At 32.3% G+C, this 19,382-nt stretch overlaps 1 protein-coding gene across 3 annotated transcripts in view; it reads right to left on the bottom strand.

The window, feature by feature from the left end:
• Window positions 1-6,732: 6,732 nt before the first annotated feature.
• Window positions 6,733-19,382, bottom strand: part of Gabra2 (gamma-aminobutyric acid type A receptor subunit alpha2) — a 133,833-nt gene continuing 121,183 nt past the window's right edge. For 2 of the 3 annotated variants that reach the window (XM_077803372.1, XM_077803373.1), the window contains 2 exons: window positions 17,665-17,867; window positions 6,733-7,029 (listed from right to left, as the gene is read on the bottom strand). In XM_077803372.1, the coding sequence (XP_077659498.1) occupies window positions 6,733-7,029; window positions 17,665-17,867 (500 nt within the window). Of the gene's footprint in view, window positions 7,030-12,704; window positions 12,885-17,664; window positions 17,868-19,382 lie in introns of all 3 variants that reach the window. The other variant, XM_026386214.1, reaches the window with a different exon arrangement.

Raw genomic sequence — 19,382 nt, 5'->3', positions numbered from 1 at the left:
AATTACAAATATTATTAGATCCCAAATTATTTCTCAACCCAGGAAATCTACTACATTAGTGTCACCCAGAAAATTTCAAATTGCATGTAATATAAATATTCAAAGTTTAGTGTTAGAGCTTCATTGTGAATTCTCTATGTAAATAATTTAAAAATTTAAATAGTAGCCAGGGGTAAGCATTTCATTTCTTGTATTTATTTATTTATTTTACTCTGCTAATGTAGTAACAAATATGAAGCTTTTTCAAGTTTCCATGCACATCATCTCTAATGGAGACAGTTCATGAAATGTCAAATTCCTTAGTTTGGAGCACACCAAACATCTCAATTCATATCTGCTCAGAAAAATATTGAAAACAAATAGGACATCAACAACTTAAAATCAAATATAGCAAAGACCATAAGGAATCATGGACTTTTCTAGGGAGGTGAAGTTTAATTCATGATGATGTGGCTCAACAGTTCAGTTTCATTTATGCCTATCTAATCATACATTATACATCTTTACACATGATTCTAGATTTAAAGCATAGAGTTCCAACTACTTTATTGGATATTCTTAAACAATAGGCATATTTGGAACAAATTTATATGTCATTATTTCTAAACCAATTATGTGTTTTGCTTTTATAGTATTGTTTGTTTCTACAAATATATTTTGTGGGAAATATTTATATTTATCCAATGTAGGATGGCATTTTGGCAACATGTTACAGCAAAATAAATCTTCTAAAAAGGAGAATAAAGGCTGAATTTTCATTTCAACTAAGCTAATTCAACACTTTCAGTGGGGAAAAATGGCATTTATTTGGGATTAATTTAGGCTTCTTTTTATAGATAGTAATTTACCATGAAATGTTCAATAAAACCAACACATAATTCTTTAAGTCCATCGTGTTTAAATGTCATGAATCTGACAGCATGGCAAGTGGAAGCAAAACCTTTACAACTCTTAACAAATCTGGCAAAATAAGAAAAAAAATTGAAAATAATGAGGTTAAGTACTAACTTTTGTTTGCTTAATCAACTGTTAAGCATTTTTTTAAAAAATAGATGTTAATTATCTATGGACCATAAATGGAAAATGCAATGCGTTTATATTTGTAACTACTGCTAGTGAATAGTGAACATCACAGAAATGGAGTTTTGGTTTCTGAACAGTACAGTTCTCTTGGTTTTGTCCTGTTGACAAACTGAGAATGGCCTTCTTATTTGAGGGAATTTCCCAAAAATGATATAAATATTCATTTAAATTAAAGCAAGGAAAAATGAAGTTTTTGATTTTTGTAAGTTTCCCTAAGATATGTTATACTGCTGTGTTGTTGTATTATATAGAAAATATAGTCTTCCAGAGTTTCAAGTCACACAGTGATTACGGTTATTGTGAATATTGAATGTTGAATGAGGTAATATAGTGTGTGTGTGTGTTCACATATGGTATATATTTATGTTTGTATACACACACACACATGCACACACAGACATATGAAGGTCTTAGAACACCGACTAACTTGCAATGAGCTCCTGATAATATACTCCAAATCCTTTTATTTAAAAAATAAAGTATAAAACAAATCAGTAATGAAAATAGATTACTTGATATTTGGAAATGATTACTGAGATATTTCCTTTTGTATAGGCAAAAGAACATACAATATTTATTACACGTCTAAGGTGTGGGAGAATTAGACTACCAGATATTTACTTTTTAAAGAGTTTCCAAAAACCTTCACTGAGAAACTTGAAATTCAGATTTTTTCATATTACTTTCCTAAGCAGAATTGCAAGATCATTTGTAACTTAATGGGTTAAAACAATCAACTAGAAATACTTTGGGAACATGTTTACATCCATATAGAAAGAACATTTCTAAATATATATGACTCAAGACCAATTATAGATAATAATTTAGTTAGACATCTATTGAAAAAGGAATTCCATTGACTGAATTAATTGCTATTTTAACAAAAGATACATGTGTGATTGAATTCATTAATTAAAAAATAAATAGTTTGGATATTATGAACTTATCAGAATTTCTCAAAATGCTCATTCTTATACACCTGGGAATTACACACACACACACACACACACACACACACACACACACACACACAGCTAAGACCTTACTAAAGGTTCATTGGGAATATCACTATATGCCAAAAGTGCACGTGTTAATTGTTCTTCCCTACTGGCAATATTAGCTGTTATTATGTATCAAGTACAACACAGAGTGGTTTATGGTGGAGTATAACTTACCTATATGAGCTGCTCTTTATATAAATAAGCAGAAATAAAATATTTCAACTAAAGGAAATGGATATGCTAATAAGCTCCTAGTTAAGAATTTTTTAAAAATCTTGTATGAAATAGATTTTGAATGATTTATCATTACCCTCCCCAAAGGCCCTTCACATGAACTATATCTTAGTATTTTAGTAATAATGATTATGGTGATAAGATCATAACTGTTAAAATATTTCTGTATATACAAATATGTTCCTAATTTATCGACTTTCTTAGGATTTAAAAAGGAAGGATGCTGTACTTGGTTTAATTAGCTCCATTATTCCTGTGGGTTCTTCTCTTTGATATTTCTTTCCCTATTTTTCTCTTTGAATTTCATAAAAGAATGAGCTCTTAAAACTAATGGGAAATATGAATATCTTTAATAAAAATTTTGTTAACAAAGGATCATTTTATGAATAATTCTATTAAATATAGTCTTTTATGTCATGAACAATACAGAAAAATATCATATTCATCGTGTTCACACTAAGTGGTTTTGGTACAGTGTCCTTGGTTCCCAATTATGCAAATGTTAAAAATAACTGCACCACTTCTCACTTTTGCTTTTATGCTTCTGTGTAGCCTGTAGAGCTCATGAAGATCCATGAAACCTCAATAAAAAAAGAAAATAAATGGCACTATAAGGCAATAGGTGAGCTCATGATTCCCTCAAAATTCTTAATCTTTTTATATGGAAAAAAATCTAGCAGTTGCCTCAAAAATTTGAAGACGGATGTAAGAGTGCCAGAAGACTAATAGTTAGAACAATTTATTTAGTATCAATATGGCCCCAGATTTCAAATTAAGTAACAAATATTTCCTATATTTCACAGACCGTACCTGAGGGTATTAAGTAGGGAGCACGGGAAAGAAATTCCTAACAGGTGCAGAAGGACCATGACAGTATAGAAAGTGACTTGAGCCATTTCATTTCTCCTCTAAATTGAATAATGACAGGTCATTCCAAAGTAAAGTGCCTACAGAGCTCGGATGCCCTTCACAAATCCATCCTAATGTCATGGCCCAGTTCAGTTCCCTTAATCAGTAACAAACAGTGTCACATAGATACATGTGATATATAGAGAACAATTTGCCTCTCTTACCAAATATATTTACCAAAGAAACATATGAGTAAAATAATAGGTTCTGTGTTGTTTTAAAAAATAAGACATAAATTTTTAAGGGAAAAAATTAGTAATGTGTCTCAAGGGGATCACTTATCCAATCCTGAGATAAATTCAAAGAGAGATCCCTGAAAAAGATTTCTAAATGTTAACATTGGCACTTGAAAAGACTCACTGGAGTTTAAAAAATATTAAATGGTTAGATTAGTTCCATTTTTATAACCAACAGAAACATGTATAGCAAAGAAGGCAAAACAGCCAATATCTTAGCATAGTAGTGATGTCATAGGTCATTAAACAACTCTCTGTATTAAATTAATTTACATGACTCATTTAGCCTTTGATAGTAAGTATTTATAAGAGTGAGATTTAATTCTCAACTAAATTATGTGAGGGTGATATGTGTAATATTAAAACCTATGTGTAATATTAAAACGAATCTCAGGCCATTGTACAGAATAGGAAGTCAAATACATAACTCTATTAGATATCTACTATGCAATAGTGAGTCTGTCTCTATCTCTCTCTATATATATATTTATATATATTTTGTACATAGTGTAACTCTTTGTTGTTGTAGAACTGAATACAATAATTTATGTGTTATTTTGAAGGCCAAACAGACAAATATTAATATATAAAGTGTGTTTTCTGAAAAATTGGCTTTATGGTGACAAATTCATATCATTTTTATGTTTTTAAATTGGTTTATGGAAAAGTGAATAGTTATTAAAAACACTGGTTCAGTTTTTCAAAATGCTTTACCATGGAACATCCTTCCTCTCTCCAGCAAGAGCCAAACCTTTTGATTTATCTGAACATTAAAAGAATAAGTACGGTGTAAAAATATACCAAAGTTATAGAAATCAGAAAATCATGAACAACATTATAGGGAAATTGGAGCCATCGGAACCATCATTAGGCTCAAATAATATTTTAGTGATTGAAGTTAAAAATTCTGTTAGATTATTTCAAAGAATAACAATAAAGGTAAGTTTTCTATCCATCTACCATAAACACTCTAAAACTGTTGCCATCAATGTAGTCACAGCCTTTTGTCAAGTTACAGATGAATCTTTTCAGTTCTCCTACAGAAAGTGTTATTTACAACTATTTTTACATATGTACATATTTTATAATGATATAATTCATAATTTATATTCAGACATTAGGGAGAAGTGCAAATGTCTAAAATATCTTAAAGTGCATACCATACAAAGCATTTTTATTATTTGCCTTTGAGCATTATGAACCTTCTCATATTATTGCACACAAACCTAAACTACACAGAAGACCTATATGTTTAAATGTGTATGAAAATAGAATATCTGCAATTTCAATGCACATTTTCAAACTACTGAAATGACAAAGAACATGTCACTAGAAGGGTTTTAAAGAAATACATTTATTGGCTCAAGTAACAATTGTATTTTATTTATTAAGGATTATGAATTACTTTTTGTGAGGGAATTTTTAATGTCAAGTCTCTCTTCATGGCAAATTCTGTTAATAAAGATGCATCTGTGACCTTGGTATTAATACAATCATGCAAAGCACATAGTAGAGTCACACTAAAACAAAGAAAATGAAAATAAATTAAAAAATAAATGAGGCAAAGAAAAAGCAATTTTTGTTGAGATTTTGCTTATTTTCATAAGATACTCTTTTATTGATTTGTAAACATATCTATTTTGCACTATACTCAAATACTGTACAAAATTGCAAGAAATGTCACTATTTGACTATTTGTATTTCTACAAAAACATCATTGTGAAGGTGCATCTATTATTAAAAGTCAGCTAATAACTGCTAATGTACAAGTCAATTGAAAGTATTTTAGATTTGCCAGAAATTTTGAATCTAAGCATGATACACAATTGTTAACTTTTATTAGCATATTTCAGGGACATAATGGTATTTTCAAATAGTAAAAGAAAAATAAATTTACCCACTAATAATTAGCAATAATATAAAATTGTAATTTTGTTTTGAATTTAGTTATGCACTTGTGTGTGTGTGTGTGCGTGCGTGTGTGCACACAAATATTTGTGCACGTGAACCCACAATCTGTTGGTGATGTTTTAAAGTTATGGTTTAAAAATGTTCAATACTTACCAAAACCTCTTCTGGTATACAAAGCTGTTGTAAATTTGAGTCAGTGAACTTTAAAGTTGCAATTTACAAAAGCAGATTTACATTAATCCTTATCTGAAAGAGATGCTTTCAAGACAGAAAAATGTGCCAACTAACTGCCCTTTCCTTTATAATTAGTGGCTTCTGAGTCCTGATGAAAAGAAGCCTTAAGGCAGAATTTGCAGTAAACAGGAAAGAAGAGAATCACATAAGTGCTATAGTCTGGAACACCTATGAATTCTCATCAGTTGGAGTTTTTGGCACAATTTTCTAATCCAGTATGAATGTTGCTCCACAGCAGCCAAACTGGATTCACTTTCCAATCTCCAGCACCAAAATAAATAAATAAGATAAAATAAAATATTTAGCTGATTCATTTTAGTTCAACACATACCTGGAAAGAGTATGACACATTTGTTTTCTTTTAATTTAAGGTAGTCCCCATTGATTAAAATTTTGAAATAGCTGTGGAATCCCAATTATTACTTTCAAATAAACTCTGAAGCTAAAAACATAATGACCATGACATCCCAATAGTTATGAAATTGTAGGCATAATTAACATCCTGTCAGGGTGACTCATAATTGTTTGAGCTTGTCATGCTGTAATATGTACATGGCTATAGATACTATACAGAATAGGTAAAAGCTGATTTCAGATTTCTAGTTTTTCTTCTTCTGCGTGTCTGAGTCAAGCTTCCAATAGTATTAGCGGGGATTTTGTGCATTCATGAAGGGAACTGATGTTGCAGATATAAGGTTCTGCTATTTCGAAGTATTCATCTTTGAATGACAATGTTATCTTCCATCATAGATAGGCAACAGTAGAAAATAATCCTATTTAATACCTAAATCAAAAGGTTCCATAAAGGGTGATACAGGATCTCCACTTTCATCATTATTAGGATAGGAAAAAGAAATATCAGGTCATCTGAAATCCACTTGAAACCAAGTCCTAGGGGAAATCTTTAAAAAAGACAATGGCTCTTTTGGCATGGGGTGCTTTCTGCCCATAGTTCCATGAGTTAGCAAATGCATGTCTCCATTAAAGGTCTACTGGTAAGCTACATCATTATATACATACTGTACATATTGGTTCACAAATTAGCAGTTATTAGTCAGACTGTACAGAGCCAAACACCCAAGTTTAATGTTGCTATACATCCCAAAGATAACTTGTATCTAGATTCAAGGACTGACCCCTAACACAGGCTCTCTGTTTAAATACGTGGCCCAGTAAACTAAATTAAATGTACCAAACAAAACTGGGAAAACTATTCTGGACATTCTGTCAATTTTGCTAACACTATTGAAGGTTTTCTTGGCTTCTGCTGGCTTGTTTTCCGGCTTCTTGTTGGGTTCTGGCGTGGTTGCGCTCTTGGAGATGGTGGAGAGTACTGGATCTTTTGAAAGATTCGGGGCATAATTGGCAACAGCCACCGCATAAGCATTGTTCTGTATCATGACAGAAGCTTTTTCTTTTTTCTATTGAAAAATATAAGAATTAACAGTGTGGGTTGAGCTTGCCACTTAGAATTTTCCAAACTTCAAATTCTGAAGAAAAATATCCTGATACGTATCAGTACCCATAAGAAAAATGAATTTAGGAAAATAAATGAAACAACTTTATTAAATCCTAAAACCATTAGGATTTTATCTCAGACTAAAATCATGGTGTTATTTTTTAATCAATTTTGTAGTTTTCATGGAAAATACAACTGTAATAAGCAATACATATTTTACCTATGAGTCACTCAAAAATTTGTTGAATTAATGAGTGAATGAATAAATGAAATGAATAAATATTTTAATAAGAGGAATGGTCATCTACAATAAATTATCCTATATTTATAACTTGATAACAGAATTCCTTATGTTAAAAATCTTACAATACCACTTTGCTCAGATTCTAGGAAACTGTAACCTTATGCAGATGGCAGTGTAAAATTGACTAAAACCACTTAAGGAGAATGAAATACCAATTCTTGGGATTTCACCTAACTCATCCCCAATGTGTTTCATTTTCTAATTGCTAGTTTACCTATTTACAGCTCTTGCCTGGGTTATGTTATCTCCTGTCTGGATGAAGCAGTTCCTTGTGCTTTTCCTGAGTGGCTTGACCTTGGTTAAGTCATTAGACACACTATAGCCACAGGGATCTCTTTAAAACATAAATTGGATCACCATCATTCCTATGCTTAAACTTCTTAAAAAATATCCCCTGAAACTTATGACAATTCTCACCATGACTTCTCTTTATTCATTACATGAAAGTCTTGCTGAAATAACTTCAGTTTTCTGAATACTTCCTCACTTTGTTGCCTCAGACCATACTACTTCCCCATCTTGGAATGCCTCCTTCTGAGCACATTTTTCACAAGATCAATTCCCTTTCATATTTTAGTCCAAGTTTAAATGTCATTTGCTCAGAAAAACCTTTCCTTAGTCACTCTATCTAATGTAGTCTTTGTTTATCATCTATATTCTTTCACAGCATCAAGATTTATTTCTCTGATGGCATTTTTTAGTGTATAAATTCTTAGATTTGATTGGCATCTTCCTTTTTCATTAGGATCTAAGTGTGATGAAAGCTGGAACTGCTTCTTTCTTGTTCATCTCTGTAACCTTGGCAATTAGCACGAGACCTTCCATGAGGTAGGCACCCAATAAATAGGTGAGTTAATGAAATCTGAAAGCATAAGTGGTATTTATCTTTGTTTCTATGCCAATATAAGTAAATTGTGAGTTATCTAAATGCAAAGAAACTTGAGCTAGCTATGAATTATTCAAAAGAGTAGGACCACAGATTTAAGGACAACAACAAATAAGTTACTTTAATAATGAATTCTGAAAATATTAAAATAAAATAAAATAAGGAAGGAGCTCTGAAAGCTCAGGAGAAAATGAAAACAGGTCTGGATTACCCAGCTTTCATTGGCAGGGTTTTTCCTACTGACAAGATGTTCTTCCAGATCTGCTTAGATATAAAAGAAGGAAAGCGGGATTACCATTTGGAACATTATAAAAGCTAAAATAACAGCTCTCCTTCCTAGTGATGTGTGTAGTTTCATGTTACAAATGAAGCTTAATTGCCATGTGTATTTCTAGTAAGAAAATAATAGCTAACACTTTTCCACCCTAGAGTGTGTGAAGTCCAGGGTGTCACCTCTGGGCTAGGAAGCAATTTCCACTTTCACCCCACCTAATAAGTTCAGAAATGGAGGCTAACCAGGTCTTGTGACCTGACCAGGTAGTCTGTCTGTTAAATGCCTGAAAAATCACAAATTAGATGTGTCTGACTTCCAAACCTTTGCTTTTAAGTTATGTTGAATGACCTGTCTGAGGAAGTTGTTTGAAACTTGGGAGTACATTTTTTCTTTCCTAAAATATCCCAGTTGAAATTTATATCCCTATGGCAATCTTCAAAAAGAACTTGGCAACTCATAAGAGGTATAATATCCATTGGTTATACTATTATTTCAACTACTTCTAAACATCATTTATGATGAAATCCAATTGCACTTGTACAGAATTGGGGTCTTGGAAAGGATCTTTAACCTTTCCCTCGTCTTCCTGCTTCCATCTTTGGTTTGAAGAAAGGAGATGAAGACAACAAAGCTATACTGGATGTCTGTAATAATAATAATAAAAAGTGAACTAATATATATTCTAGCCACATTAAGAAATATAAATTTTCTTAGTGGAGTGCAGAGACAATGATCACTATTATATTTTGGACAATGACTGCTGGCACACAATATGCATAGATAACAATTTATTATGTATTAGGAGGAAGAAGACATAAACATTGTGTGGAAAAACTTAATGAAGTTTTTGTGGAAGTGATACATTTACGCTGGATCAGGAATTATGGTAGGATTTAGACATTTAGACAAAGAATCATACAATGTAAATGTTTTTTGTTGCAATAGGAGGCTATAGACAGGAACTCTAAGCCAACATCCCTGCACTTGTATACCCTTCAGTTGCACATATATGAAAAAGTCATACTAAAATCATTTAACAAACTTTAGAAAGCAGCAACTAACCAGTAATCAGTATAAATACTCTGACAAATCAGAGTGGACATTAGTGGTAAATAATTTGAAGAGATCTACCAGCTGGTTCACCAAATATCAGCCCTGCATATTTATATATTAGCAGTGGTTTTTGTTCCATAATAACACTGTGGTTTCTATAAGAAGCAGTGTTAAAAAAATCACTTCCAAACTAATTTTACCTAACTAAGGTTTTATAAACAAACTCAGTGAGCTAGTTAAGGACAGAATTCACCTTAGTTTTTATTCATTATTCAAAATATGGCTTCAAAACCTGAATAAAAGTAGAGAAGGGCTTAGCATTAAACACAGGAGATGGTGTTGGCTTCAAAATGCTCCCTTGGAACTTGGAAACTTTACCATTTTCAGGACCAATATCAAGGAAAGTGTAAAAGCCATATGGTCTATCTTTAGTCAAGATCCAGGGCTGGCACCTGTAATTTCTTACCAGTTCACTGAATGAAAGGCAGAGCCCTCATATGGTGCCACATCTCCTCAATTCCTAGCACAAAAAAAGCTTTCCTGGCTCAGGATCTTACAAAATCTTGTATTAAAGGAGAAAATAGTTTCCCTCAGTCCATTTGAAAATAATAATCACAGATCTACAGTCAAGCACTGTTTTTTTTTTGTTTAAAATTAAATGTGCACAGAGGAAAAATGCTATTGAATTCACTGATGACTTAATAATTTTAAGATAACCTAAAACAGAGCATTCAGATTAATTTTATTATTGTTCTTTATAAGACAGATTTGACAGTGATAGTACCAAAGAATAGACATACCCTTAAGCCATTACTAGAAGATCTTACCTTATCCTATTCAATACAGAATTCTATTAAAAAGGACTATGTTGAGAGAAATTTTACTGTAAAGAGCTCTTTGAATATCATGCATGCCCTGGATCAAGCCAGACCATCAGTAGGCTGAATACTTGGGCCACAAGACTTTGACCTCTCCAAACTAATTTCCCTACTTAGCATAACCCTTAGTTTGCAGACCCTTGAATAAAAATAGTACAATGAAACCATTGTTGTGTTCACTGTTCAAAAGAGTACTCACTGCCAGAAAGCCACTTTTTAATGCCCTTATAAAATTTTCATTTGAGAAGTAGGAAAGTTCTAGTAGTTCTTACTACCTAATGTTCCATAATCTAATTTAATCCGATGCTGTATGTCTATTTTAAGGCACTTAAATAAGCCACTTCATATCACCTGGAGGATAAGGCAGCTATGGCAGAAAATATATATATATATATATATATATATATATATATATATATATATATACACAAACACACATACACACATAAACACACACACATAGAGTGGGTTTCTGAAGTAAAAATTTAAAAGTAACATTAAAAGTAAAAATTGGAATAAACTAGAAGGAAAAATCAAGATAGACTGACAATGCTATCTTCTTTTACTGTTGAATAATTCATGATTTTTTGATGCCTATACATGGATGACTATTAAAATATCTCCCGAATTCTTTTTTTTAATATTTATTTTTTAGCAATAGGTGCACACAATATATTTATTTTTTATATAAAATTTTATATGCTGAGGATCAAACCCGGTGCCTCACACATGTTAGGCAAGCACTCTACCTCTGAGCCACAATCCAGCCCCCACTCCCACCCCCACCCCCAAATTCTTAACCACTATGTTTCACTTCACTTCCTCACCTACACATACCTCAGGTAATTAAAATATAAACTATCTAGAAATACACTTAGCCTAAATGCTCTCACTTTCTGCCCAAGTCTGTATATCATTCCGTTCTCCCTGACCTGTGAATGGTACCATAATTCCACAGGAACTGGTAATTAACTTTACACTGGTCCTCCCATCAGAGACATTTTATTTTCTTACCATCACCAGACTAACACTGACTCAGTTGTGAGTCACATGTATTGAGATGTCACTTGCTGTTGCTGGTATTATGCAGCCCTTCTATTCCTTTCCACAGCACTCTGGCACTTATCTCTATATTGCACATGTGTAGTTTCTCTCTCTCTCTCTCTTTTTCCCTTCACTTAATTGTAAGCTCCTTGAAGGCACAAACTAGATGCTGCAAAGCTCCTAGCATAGTTCCTGGCACAGAGCAGAATCAAAAAACATTTGCACAATGATAAGTGAATGATAGTTACTTGAATGATTATTATGATAAAATGCATATATACAATGTAAAGTATAACATAAGAGACTATGTTTATAAGAAACAATAAAATCTTTGTTAGATTGGTAGAAACAGAATTCAATTGATTTTCTACAATTCTGTTATGTGAATTATCCCCAGAGTCCTGAATTTTACCATCTAGAGACATAGAAGAGTGGAAGATAATAAAATAAGCTCAATCAAAAAATAATGCCATGGACTTTTTATTTGTGACTGGGACCCACATACTGAAGAAGGGAGTGGAATTGGGTTTACAAATGAAATTAATAAATGACATCTTTATACACTTGGTGGGGGTAAAAGTGTAAACTACGCTGTTATGTAGTTTGCTGACAATTCAGTTGTCAGTGAAGTGGAATAAAAAGGGAATGTAACTCATAATGATTCATTTTCAACATTCTAGATGTTTTATAAGATTCAGAATATTTTTAGTTTATTACAATATTAGAGTCTCTCAATACATATTTAAAATGTCAGGTCAGGTAACTTCCTGACTACAGAAGTCAAAATGTCTTACACAATGGTGGCAAACCAAATTTGCCCTTCTTTCTGTAGTAGGGAAAATAATGTCCTAAATAATTTGAGCAAATGACCTACCTATGATGTATACACTAATGATATGACATGTTAAATGAATGAAAATAATAATTGCATGGTTCCAAAGTTGGAGAGTGTCTCAGAAACTGTTCTTTATGATTTTAAAAAAATGGGCTTTTTATATCAAACACTGCATTAACAAGCTTTGGAGAAAACCCGGGTCTCCAAAGTACAAATTTATGTTCTACCATTCCATGTTGCCTTTTTACAGTTACTGAGGCTGCTAAGGAGCCTGTTATTTGTAAAACAACAACATGCTTCCTGGCCAGATAATCTATGGCCAACTGTCTGCTAACCACCCTGACTAAGAAAAGTGATACTTACAGAATATTGTTTGAAGGTTAAACAGTCCATCCACTTCTCTAAGTACTCTAAAGTTTTTCCTTGGATTAAACTGGGCCATGAGAAAGCTACATACTTGGACCATATTAGTTTAGCGCCTTGAAGAATTGCCTTCACTGAGTTGTATGTTAATATAATGCCTTCAGCTTTTATTGAAGGGGACTACAAGAAACATCAATATGAAATTCATTACTGAGTTTACTGGGAAAAATTTGACATCACTTGCTACAGTAACCAGTTTTCCCTATGATAAACCCCACGTGGCATTTTGATTTTAAAAAAGCAATTTCAGGATAAGAAAAAGCTTTTATCTGAGAAAATTTGTTATCATTATTTGATTAATGAAAAAATAATTCCCCCCATGTGTTACATTTGTTACCAAGAAGCTTAGAAATTGAAACTCTACTACTATAGCTGTGGACTGCAAGCTAATGTTGGCCCAATGGTGGATATGTCGGAACCTACTTTCCTTCATCCTAGTTTTCTATTTCTATTTTAGTTAATTATAGTTTAAAAACATGCATTCTTTGTTAAACTGCCTGAAATTCTTTTGGAACAAGACAAGATGTTTAAAATGGAAATAAATAAATAAATACACTTGAAAAATGTGATGTTTTCTATGAATTAAAGTGACTCAGAAAACAATGGCACATTCCAAAAGAGTTTGGATAGTATGTTGATATGTCGGTATCGCCGGTAATTTTTTATCTCTGTATTCCATATTTTTCTTACCCAGTTTAGAATTACTGCCCCAGATTTATGGAAGCAATCTTAAGAAATTAAAGTTAATGAATTTTAAAAAAACTATAACTCAATTAAGCTATGTGCCAGATGCTGTGCTAGAGCAGATACAATAATTAATAAAACAAAACTTATTTTCCCTCATATATTGTAACCTAGTGATAGAAAATGATTCACTGACAATAAAACTAGAGATTAATGAGATGTTATAAAAGGAATTTGTGCCAAGTGCTGTGGAAATACAATGGGAGATCTCTATTATATTAGTCTGGAAAGTTTTGAGGTTAAATAATATCAGATAGATCTTAAGGAATAAAAAGGAATTTGGTATTCAAGGAAGGAAAGAGAGAAGATTATTGCAAGAGGGCTCAGGGCCTTAATATATGCAAAATACTGTGCAAAGGACAAAGAAATAATTTATTAAAATCAACATCATTATCCTTATTATGATTGGTGAAGGAGCTAAAAATAATATGCAATTACAAACTATGGTAAGGGGTCTACTGAAAACTTGAGGGCAGCGTACATACTTGCCACGAGGTCCTAATTATTTTTGGACTACTGGTGCTGAGAAATTTCCTGAGGAATTGACATATGGGCTAGGGATGAGCTGGTTGGGAATAGCAAATGGCTGGACAGTATGCTTATTGATGCAGATAATCCTCAAAATATTGTCAGCAATATTCTTAAATAGGGGACCTCACAGTAAAAAGTAAAGCTTAAGCAGCATCAAAGAAAGCTGAAAGGACTGTCTTTGGGAATAAATAGGAACATATGCTAGAAAGGCTGGATCCACCGTGAACTCTGGCAGAGAATATGAAAACACAGAATGAATTATGGCAGCTTCCAGGATATGAGGGAAGGAAGCTAGTATTCTGAATTCTGTTTTAAGAAGACAAAAAGTTTCAGGGCTGCCCCTGAAATAGAGTCCTAGGGCATAACAGCAGAAAGGTTGATAAGATCCCTAGAGAAAAATGGAAAATTATCCAGACTTAAATATGGAGGCTACTTGTGCCCCTCAGTTACAGGATAGTAAATGGGGGAAAATCAGATTACAGTAGACTAAGAATTAAACTGAAAGTAGGCAATTTTTTTTCAAAGTTTGAGTGGAGAAATGAAGGTAGAATCTTAGGAGGGAGTGCTGTTGTTGATTTTATGGAAAATTAAGCATGTTAAGCATTTTCATAGGCTAAAAGAAAGACATAAAATGGAAAAGATTATTTTGATGAAATAAGAGAAAAAAACAATAACTGATGGAACAAGTTTGATAAAAATCACAGACAGAAAAGATTGAAAAGCTGGAAGGGTAGAATTAGTCTTGGACTAAAGAAGGAAAATTGTATGTGAAGGAAGATTCTAGAAGTATTTGGAAATTGCATAGAGAGGTACTTTTGTATACAGAAGGGCATAAAAATTTAGAGTTGGATTCTTTCATCCAGCAATACAGATTTAAATTGATCAAGTATTATTGTTCAGTTTCACAAACGAGGCTAAAAATAGTATAAAGTCCTTTCCACACTAAGAGAGCAAGGTAGACTCTATTTTCTAATACAGGGCTCAAAAGAAACTTGAACATAAAGGAGTGAACCTGCTAAACCTGCTAGTTTAGTTGCAAAAAACATCTATAAAAATCAACATGACACAATCTACAAGCAAACAGTGGATTGTTAAATCCATGTTTAAATATGTTAAAAATATATTTACTGTTTATAAAAATACACAATCAATTTATAGCTCTGAGAAGTGTGTGAATGTGTGTATATGTGTGTATATATATATATATATATATATATATATATATATATATATATATATATATATATATTTAGGGGGTAATATTGGGTATTGAACCTAGGGTGCTTGGCCATTGAGCGATATCTCCAGATCTTTTTATTTTTCATTTTGAGACATAAGCTCACCAAGTTGTTGAGGGCCTTACTAAGCTGAGACCAGCCTCAAATTTGTGATCCTCCTGCTTCAGGCTCCTAAATCAATGGGATTACAGGTGTGTACCAGCAAACCCATCTCTGAGTAGTTTTCTTTGTGAGATCAATTGATACTTGCTATTTTACAAATTTTAAGTTTTCTTATGCTCTCTTTATTGACATATAATTTAATTGTATCTACTTATGTTCACAAAAGCAAAAGACTTCCTTCAGACATGTTAGTCTAAAAGGACACCAATAATGGGCCAGGTACAAAACTCTTTAAATCAGAGGTAGACTGCATTGAAATTTCTTTTTGGCAGATAGGCCATCTTTAGGACTTCTAATTAATTTCCTCTCAGTTCTAAGAACCTGTTTTTTTTCCTAAGGTAAGTTTAGGAAATATCTCTCAAAATTCATGTGCATCATGAAATTGGATAGAGTACCCACTTTTAAATTCACTGTTGTAAAATGTTTAAAACATTTTCATGAAGGCAAAGGAGTCCTCTCATTGGATTTAAGATCAGAAATTCATTTATTCAACAAATATTTTTGAAGTGTCTCAGTGTCAGGCACTGTGTTAGTCACTCTACCTGAGGAGAAGCCAATACAAACAAGCAACATGCCTGATGTGTTATTCTAAGTAAACCTCAGAACTAAAGTAATGATGTTAGTTGCTTTCTTCAATATTAGATTGGAACATCAACAATTTCAACACAGATTTATCTTGTCTATGTGGACAGACAAATCCAGTATTGGTTAGTACTAGGTTATTGCATTTAAAAATTATTAAGAAGTTTTTTTTTAATTTATCAGGACTTCGGTTTTCAATTAAAAGAGTTGAGAAGGTAATTATTTGATAGGCTAATCAAAATGTCAACTTGATTGGCACCACCAAGTATTGAAAATAATACACCAAATAAAATCTTACAACAAAACTTTATAATTTATCTTTTGTAACATATTTATATTCTATCTTAAAATGTTAGTACAAAAGAGCATGTGTGACTAATGCAGCTAAAAAGAAGTAATTGCATAGATAAAATGAAAAGTTTTACACTATATGGGAAATGAAAACATAAATCAACCATAAAATGTAATAGAAATGCTGAAATAGCCTAGAAGTTAAGCATAGAAAATTGATCAGATACTTTTTAATATGTATTAATTGTATCTGTTAGTAGGCCAGAAGAAGAGTTGATAAAATGAAATAAAGCAACACTCTGTAAAATTTCTATAGATGATGAAATTTAGGACAAAGAAGCAAGACTTTTCAACTAAAACAATCATTATATGTATGTTTAAAGGGCTTTATGTGATAGAAATGAAAAAATATACATTCAAATAATTAAAGAAGAAATAAAATCAGCAAATGTTATTCTAAATTTAAAGAAATAAATTTAGTAAACATAGAGTTGAAGGAAATTCTCCAAGTAGAAGTCTCTACTATTATTAAGAACATTTTATGTCTTATTATAATCCAAAGCCTTCTCTTAAGGAAACAATTATTGTATCAAAGAACAAAATACCCACTAGCTTCATTACTTGCAACCTAAAATATGGAAACGAATAATATTAAAATAAGTTAATTTTAAAAGCAAATAACTTTTCCCATTTAGACTATATGAGCAATTTAAATTCCTAGGTATTCTAGCACCTACATATTTATTCCACAAAGTATGGGGAAGATATGAATTCTATTTGGGCTTTTACAACCAAGTGACAAAGATGGGAAGAGGTGAAGGATACTCATCCCATTGATAGAACCTGGAATTCTATTACAGTGAAGTTAGTTCCCATTTTCTTTTCACAATCTCTCCCCTTATTCAGTGTAGCGATTTAACAGCATGAACTTGATGGTCAAATAGACAGATCTGGATTCGAGTACACTTACTAACCAGCTGTGTGAGCATGGTCAAGTAAATAACTTTACTAAGCTTCAGATTCTTCATCAGTAAAAAATGAGAATTAAGGAAAGACCCTAGTTTTAAGATGGCTGTAAAGATTATGTTGAGAGAGCATATGTGAAATCTTAGCACAGTGTCTGACACATAGAGCTCAACAGACGCTGGAGAGTGGTTTTAACAAGTGTTACTACTGCTATAGGCACTCCTAAAGGATTTCAGGCAAGAAAATACTTTGGTAAACACTGATATGATACACAACCATATATGAATCATATACATATATGAATTTCCTTAATGTCAAATTAATATCTGCCACAAGGCCGATGTGTTAGGGGATTCTATTAAGGTCAGAATGGAGTTCTCACTTACCTTGTCATTTACTACACTCTTCCCATCCCAAGCCCATCCTCTTTTGGTGAAATAATTAACAGTTGCAAATTCAATTAGGGCAGAGAACACAAAAGCATAACAAACAGCAATAAACCAGTCCATGGCAGTAGCATAAGCCACTTTGGGGAGAGAATTTCGAGCACTGATGCTCAGAGTTGTCATTGTCAGAACAGTTGTTACTCCTGCAAAAGAAAAGATGGAAACCAAAACATCGATAGGTATTAGCAAGAGAGTGTTAGAACCAGTTGTTCGTTTTTATATTGTTTCTTTTCCTAAGAGCTATCTTTGGATGCCATTTTAATTTCCCCAAAATTACCTAGTTTAAGAAAACAGTGCAACAGTGTTTAAATAGTTTTAGTTTTTGAAGTAATGACTCCTGAACATGCCTTCAATTTTCATTATTTTTCTGTATAAATTATCTTTGTTTTGTTTTGTTTTGTTTTTAGCTAGTTTAGGTTAAAGAGACTGACAACAGTGACATAGAACCTTCGAGGAAAACTCGGCACTTTAAATTGACCCCATTGCTCGTTAACATAAATTAAAAAATGGACACACAACTCGCATTAATTTGTTCATCAACTGTTGGAACCATTCTAAGAGATGAGCCAATCTCTCACACACACACACACACACACACACACACACACACACATGCAGGAATTATGATTAAGTTCTTCATTCAAGTATGACTAAATAATTATGAAATTAATTCTGGGTTGCTCAGCGTTATGAGAATAGTTGTTTTTCTTATTGTAGCTTAGAATATACATGAAATAAAACAAGGCTCTAAAAATAAAACCTTATAAAAATATATACCTATTTTCAAAGAATACTTTATATCCTTGTTGGTTTAAAATAAAATCTCATTCAGTTTCTAGTTTTTCTGCCTATGGTCAGGACAGTCACACTTGTTAAAATAAAGGAAGGCGGTGACTCAGGACGTAAGTTGTGCTATCAGCACTGAAGACAGCCACAATCACCCATTTTATTAGAGGTCCCATAGACTGATGAGATGTTTACTTTTGAGACTTTTGTACAGAAGATAAATATGAGACATATACACGCATATACACATATGTAAATAGATGACAGAATTTTATATGAGAAAGGTTACTCATTATGTGAAAATGTACTTAAATTCACCATCAGCCAAGGAAATACAAAGCAATAATGAGATACTTTTAAAAAAAAACTATTATCATCAAAATACTAGCAAAACCGTAATGGACTGATACTGTGCTGATGTTGAGGAGAATGGAAGGCAACAAATATTCTTTTTCATAGTGATTACAAGTTGGTGTCATAGCTAACAAATTGGATATCAAATTTTGAGTATGATATAAGGTAAATATCCAATTTATTCTTTTGCATGTACCATCACTATTTATTGAAAAGGCTTGTTCCCCATCATGGGATCTCTGTTGAGAATAAATTAACTTTAATTGTATGTCTTATTTCTGGGCATTCAATTCTGACCCAATGATCTCTATATCTACCTATATACAAGTTTCACACTATTTTTGATAGTCCAGCTTTAGGTTTATTTTTCATATCAATAAGTTGAGGTCCTTTCTTATTCAACATAGTGTTCTTTTTCAAGTTTTTTTTTTGGCTATTTGTAGTCACTTATATTTTCATATGATTTAAAAATCAGCTTGACCTTTTCTGCAAAAAAAAATGTTACTGGAACTTTGGTG

The sequence above is a fragment of the Urocitellus parryii genome, chromosome 10, assembly GCF_045843805.1.
Source record: "Urocitellus parryii isolate mUroPar1 chromosome 10, mUroPar1.hap1, whole genome shotgun sequence".
Classification (NCBI taxonomy): Eukaryota; Metazoa; Chordata; class Mammalia; order Rodentia; family Sciuridae; genus Urocitellus; species Urocitellus parryii.
Note: the sequence above shows the minus strand (reverse complement) of the source record. Positions and strands in the feature narration are given on the sequence as shown.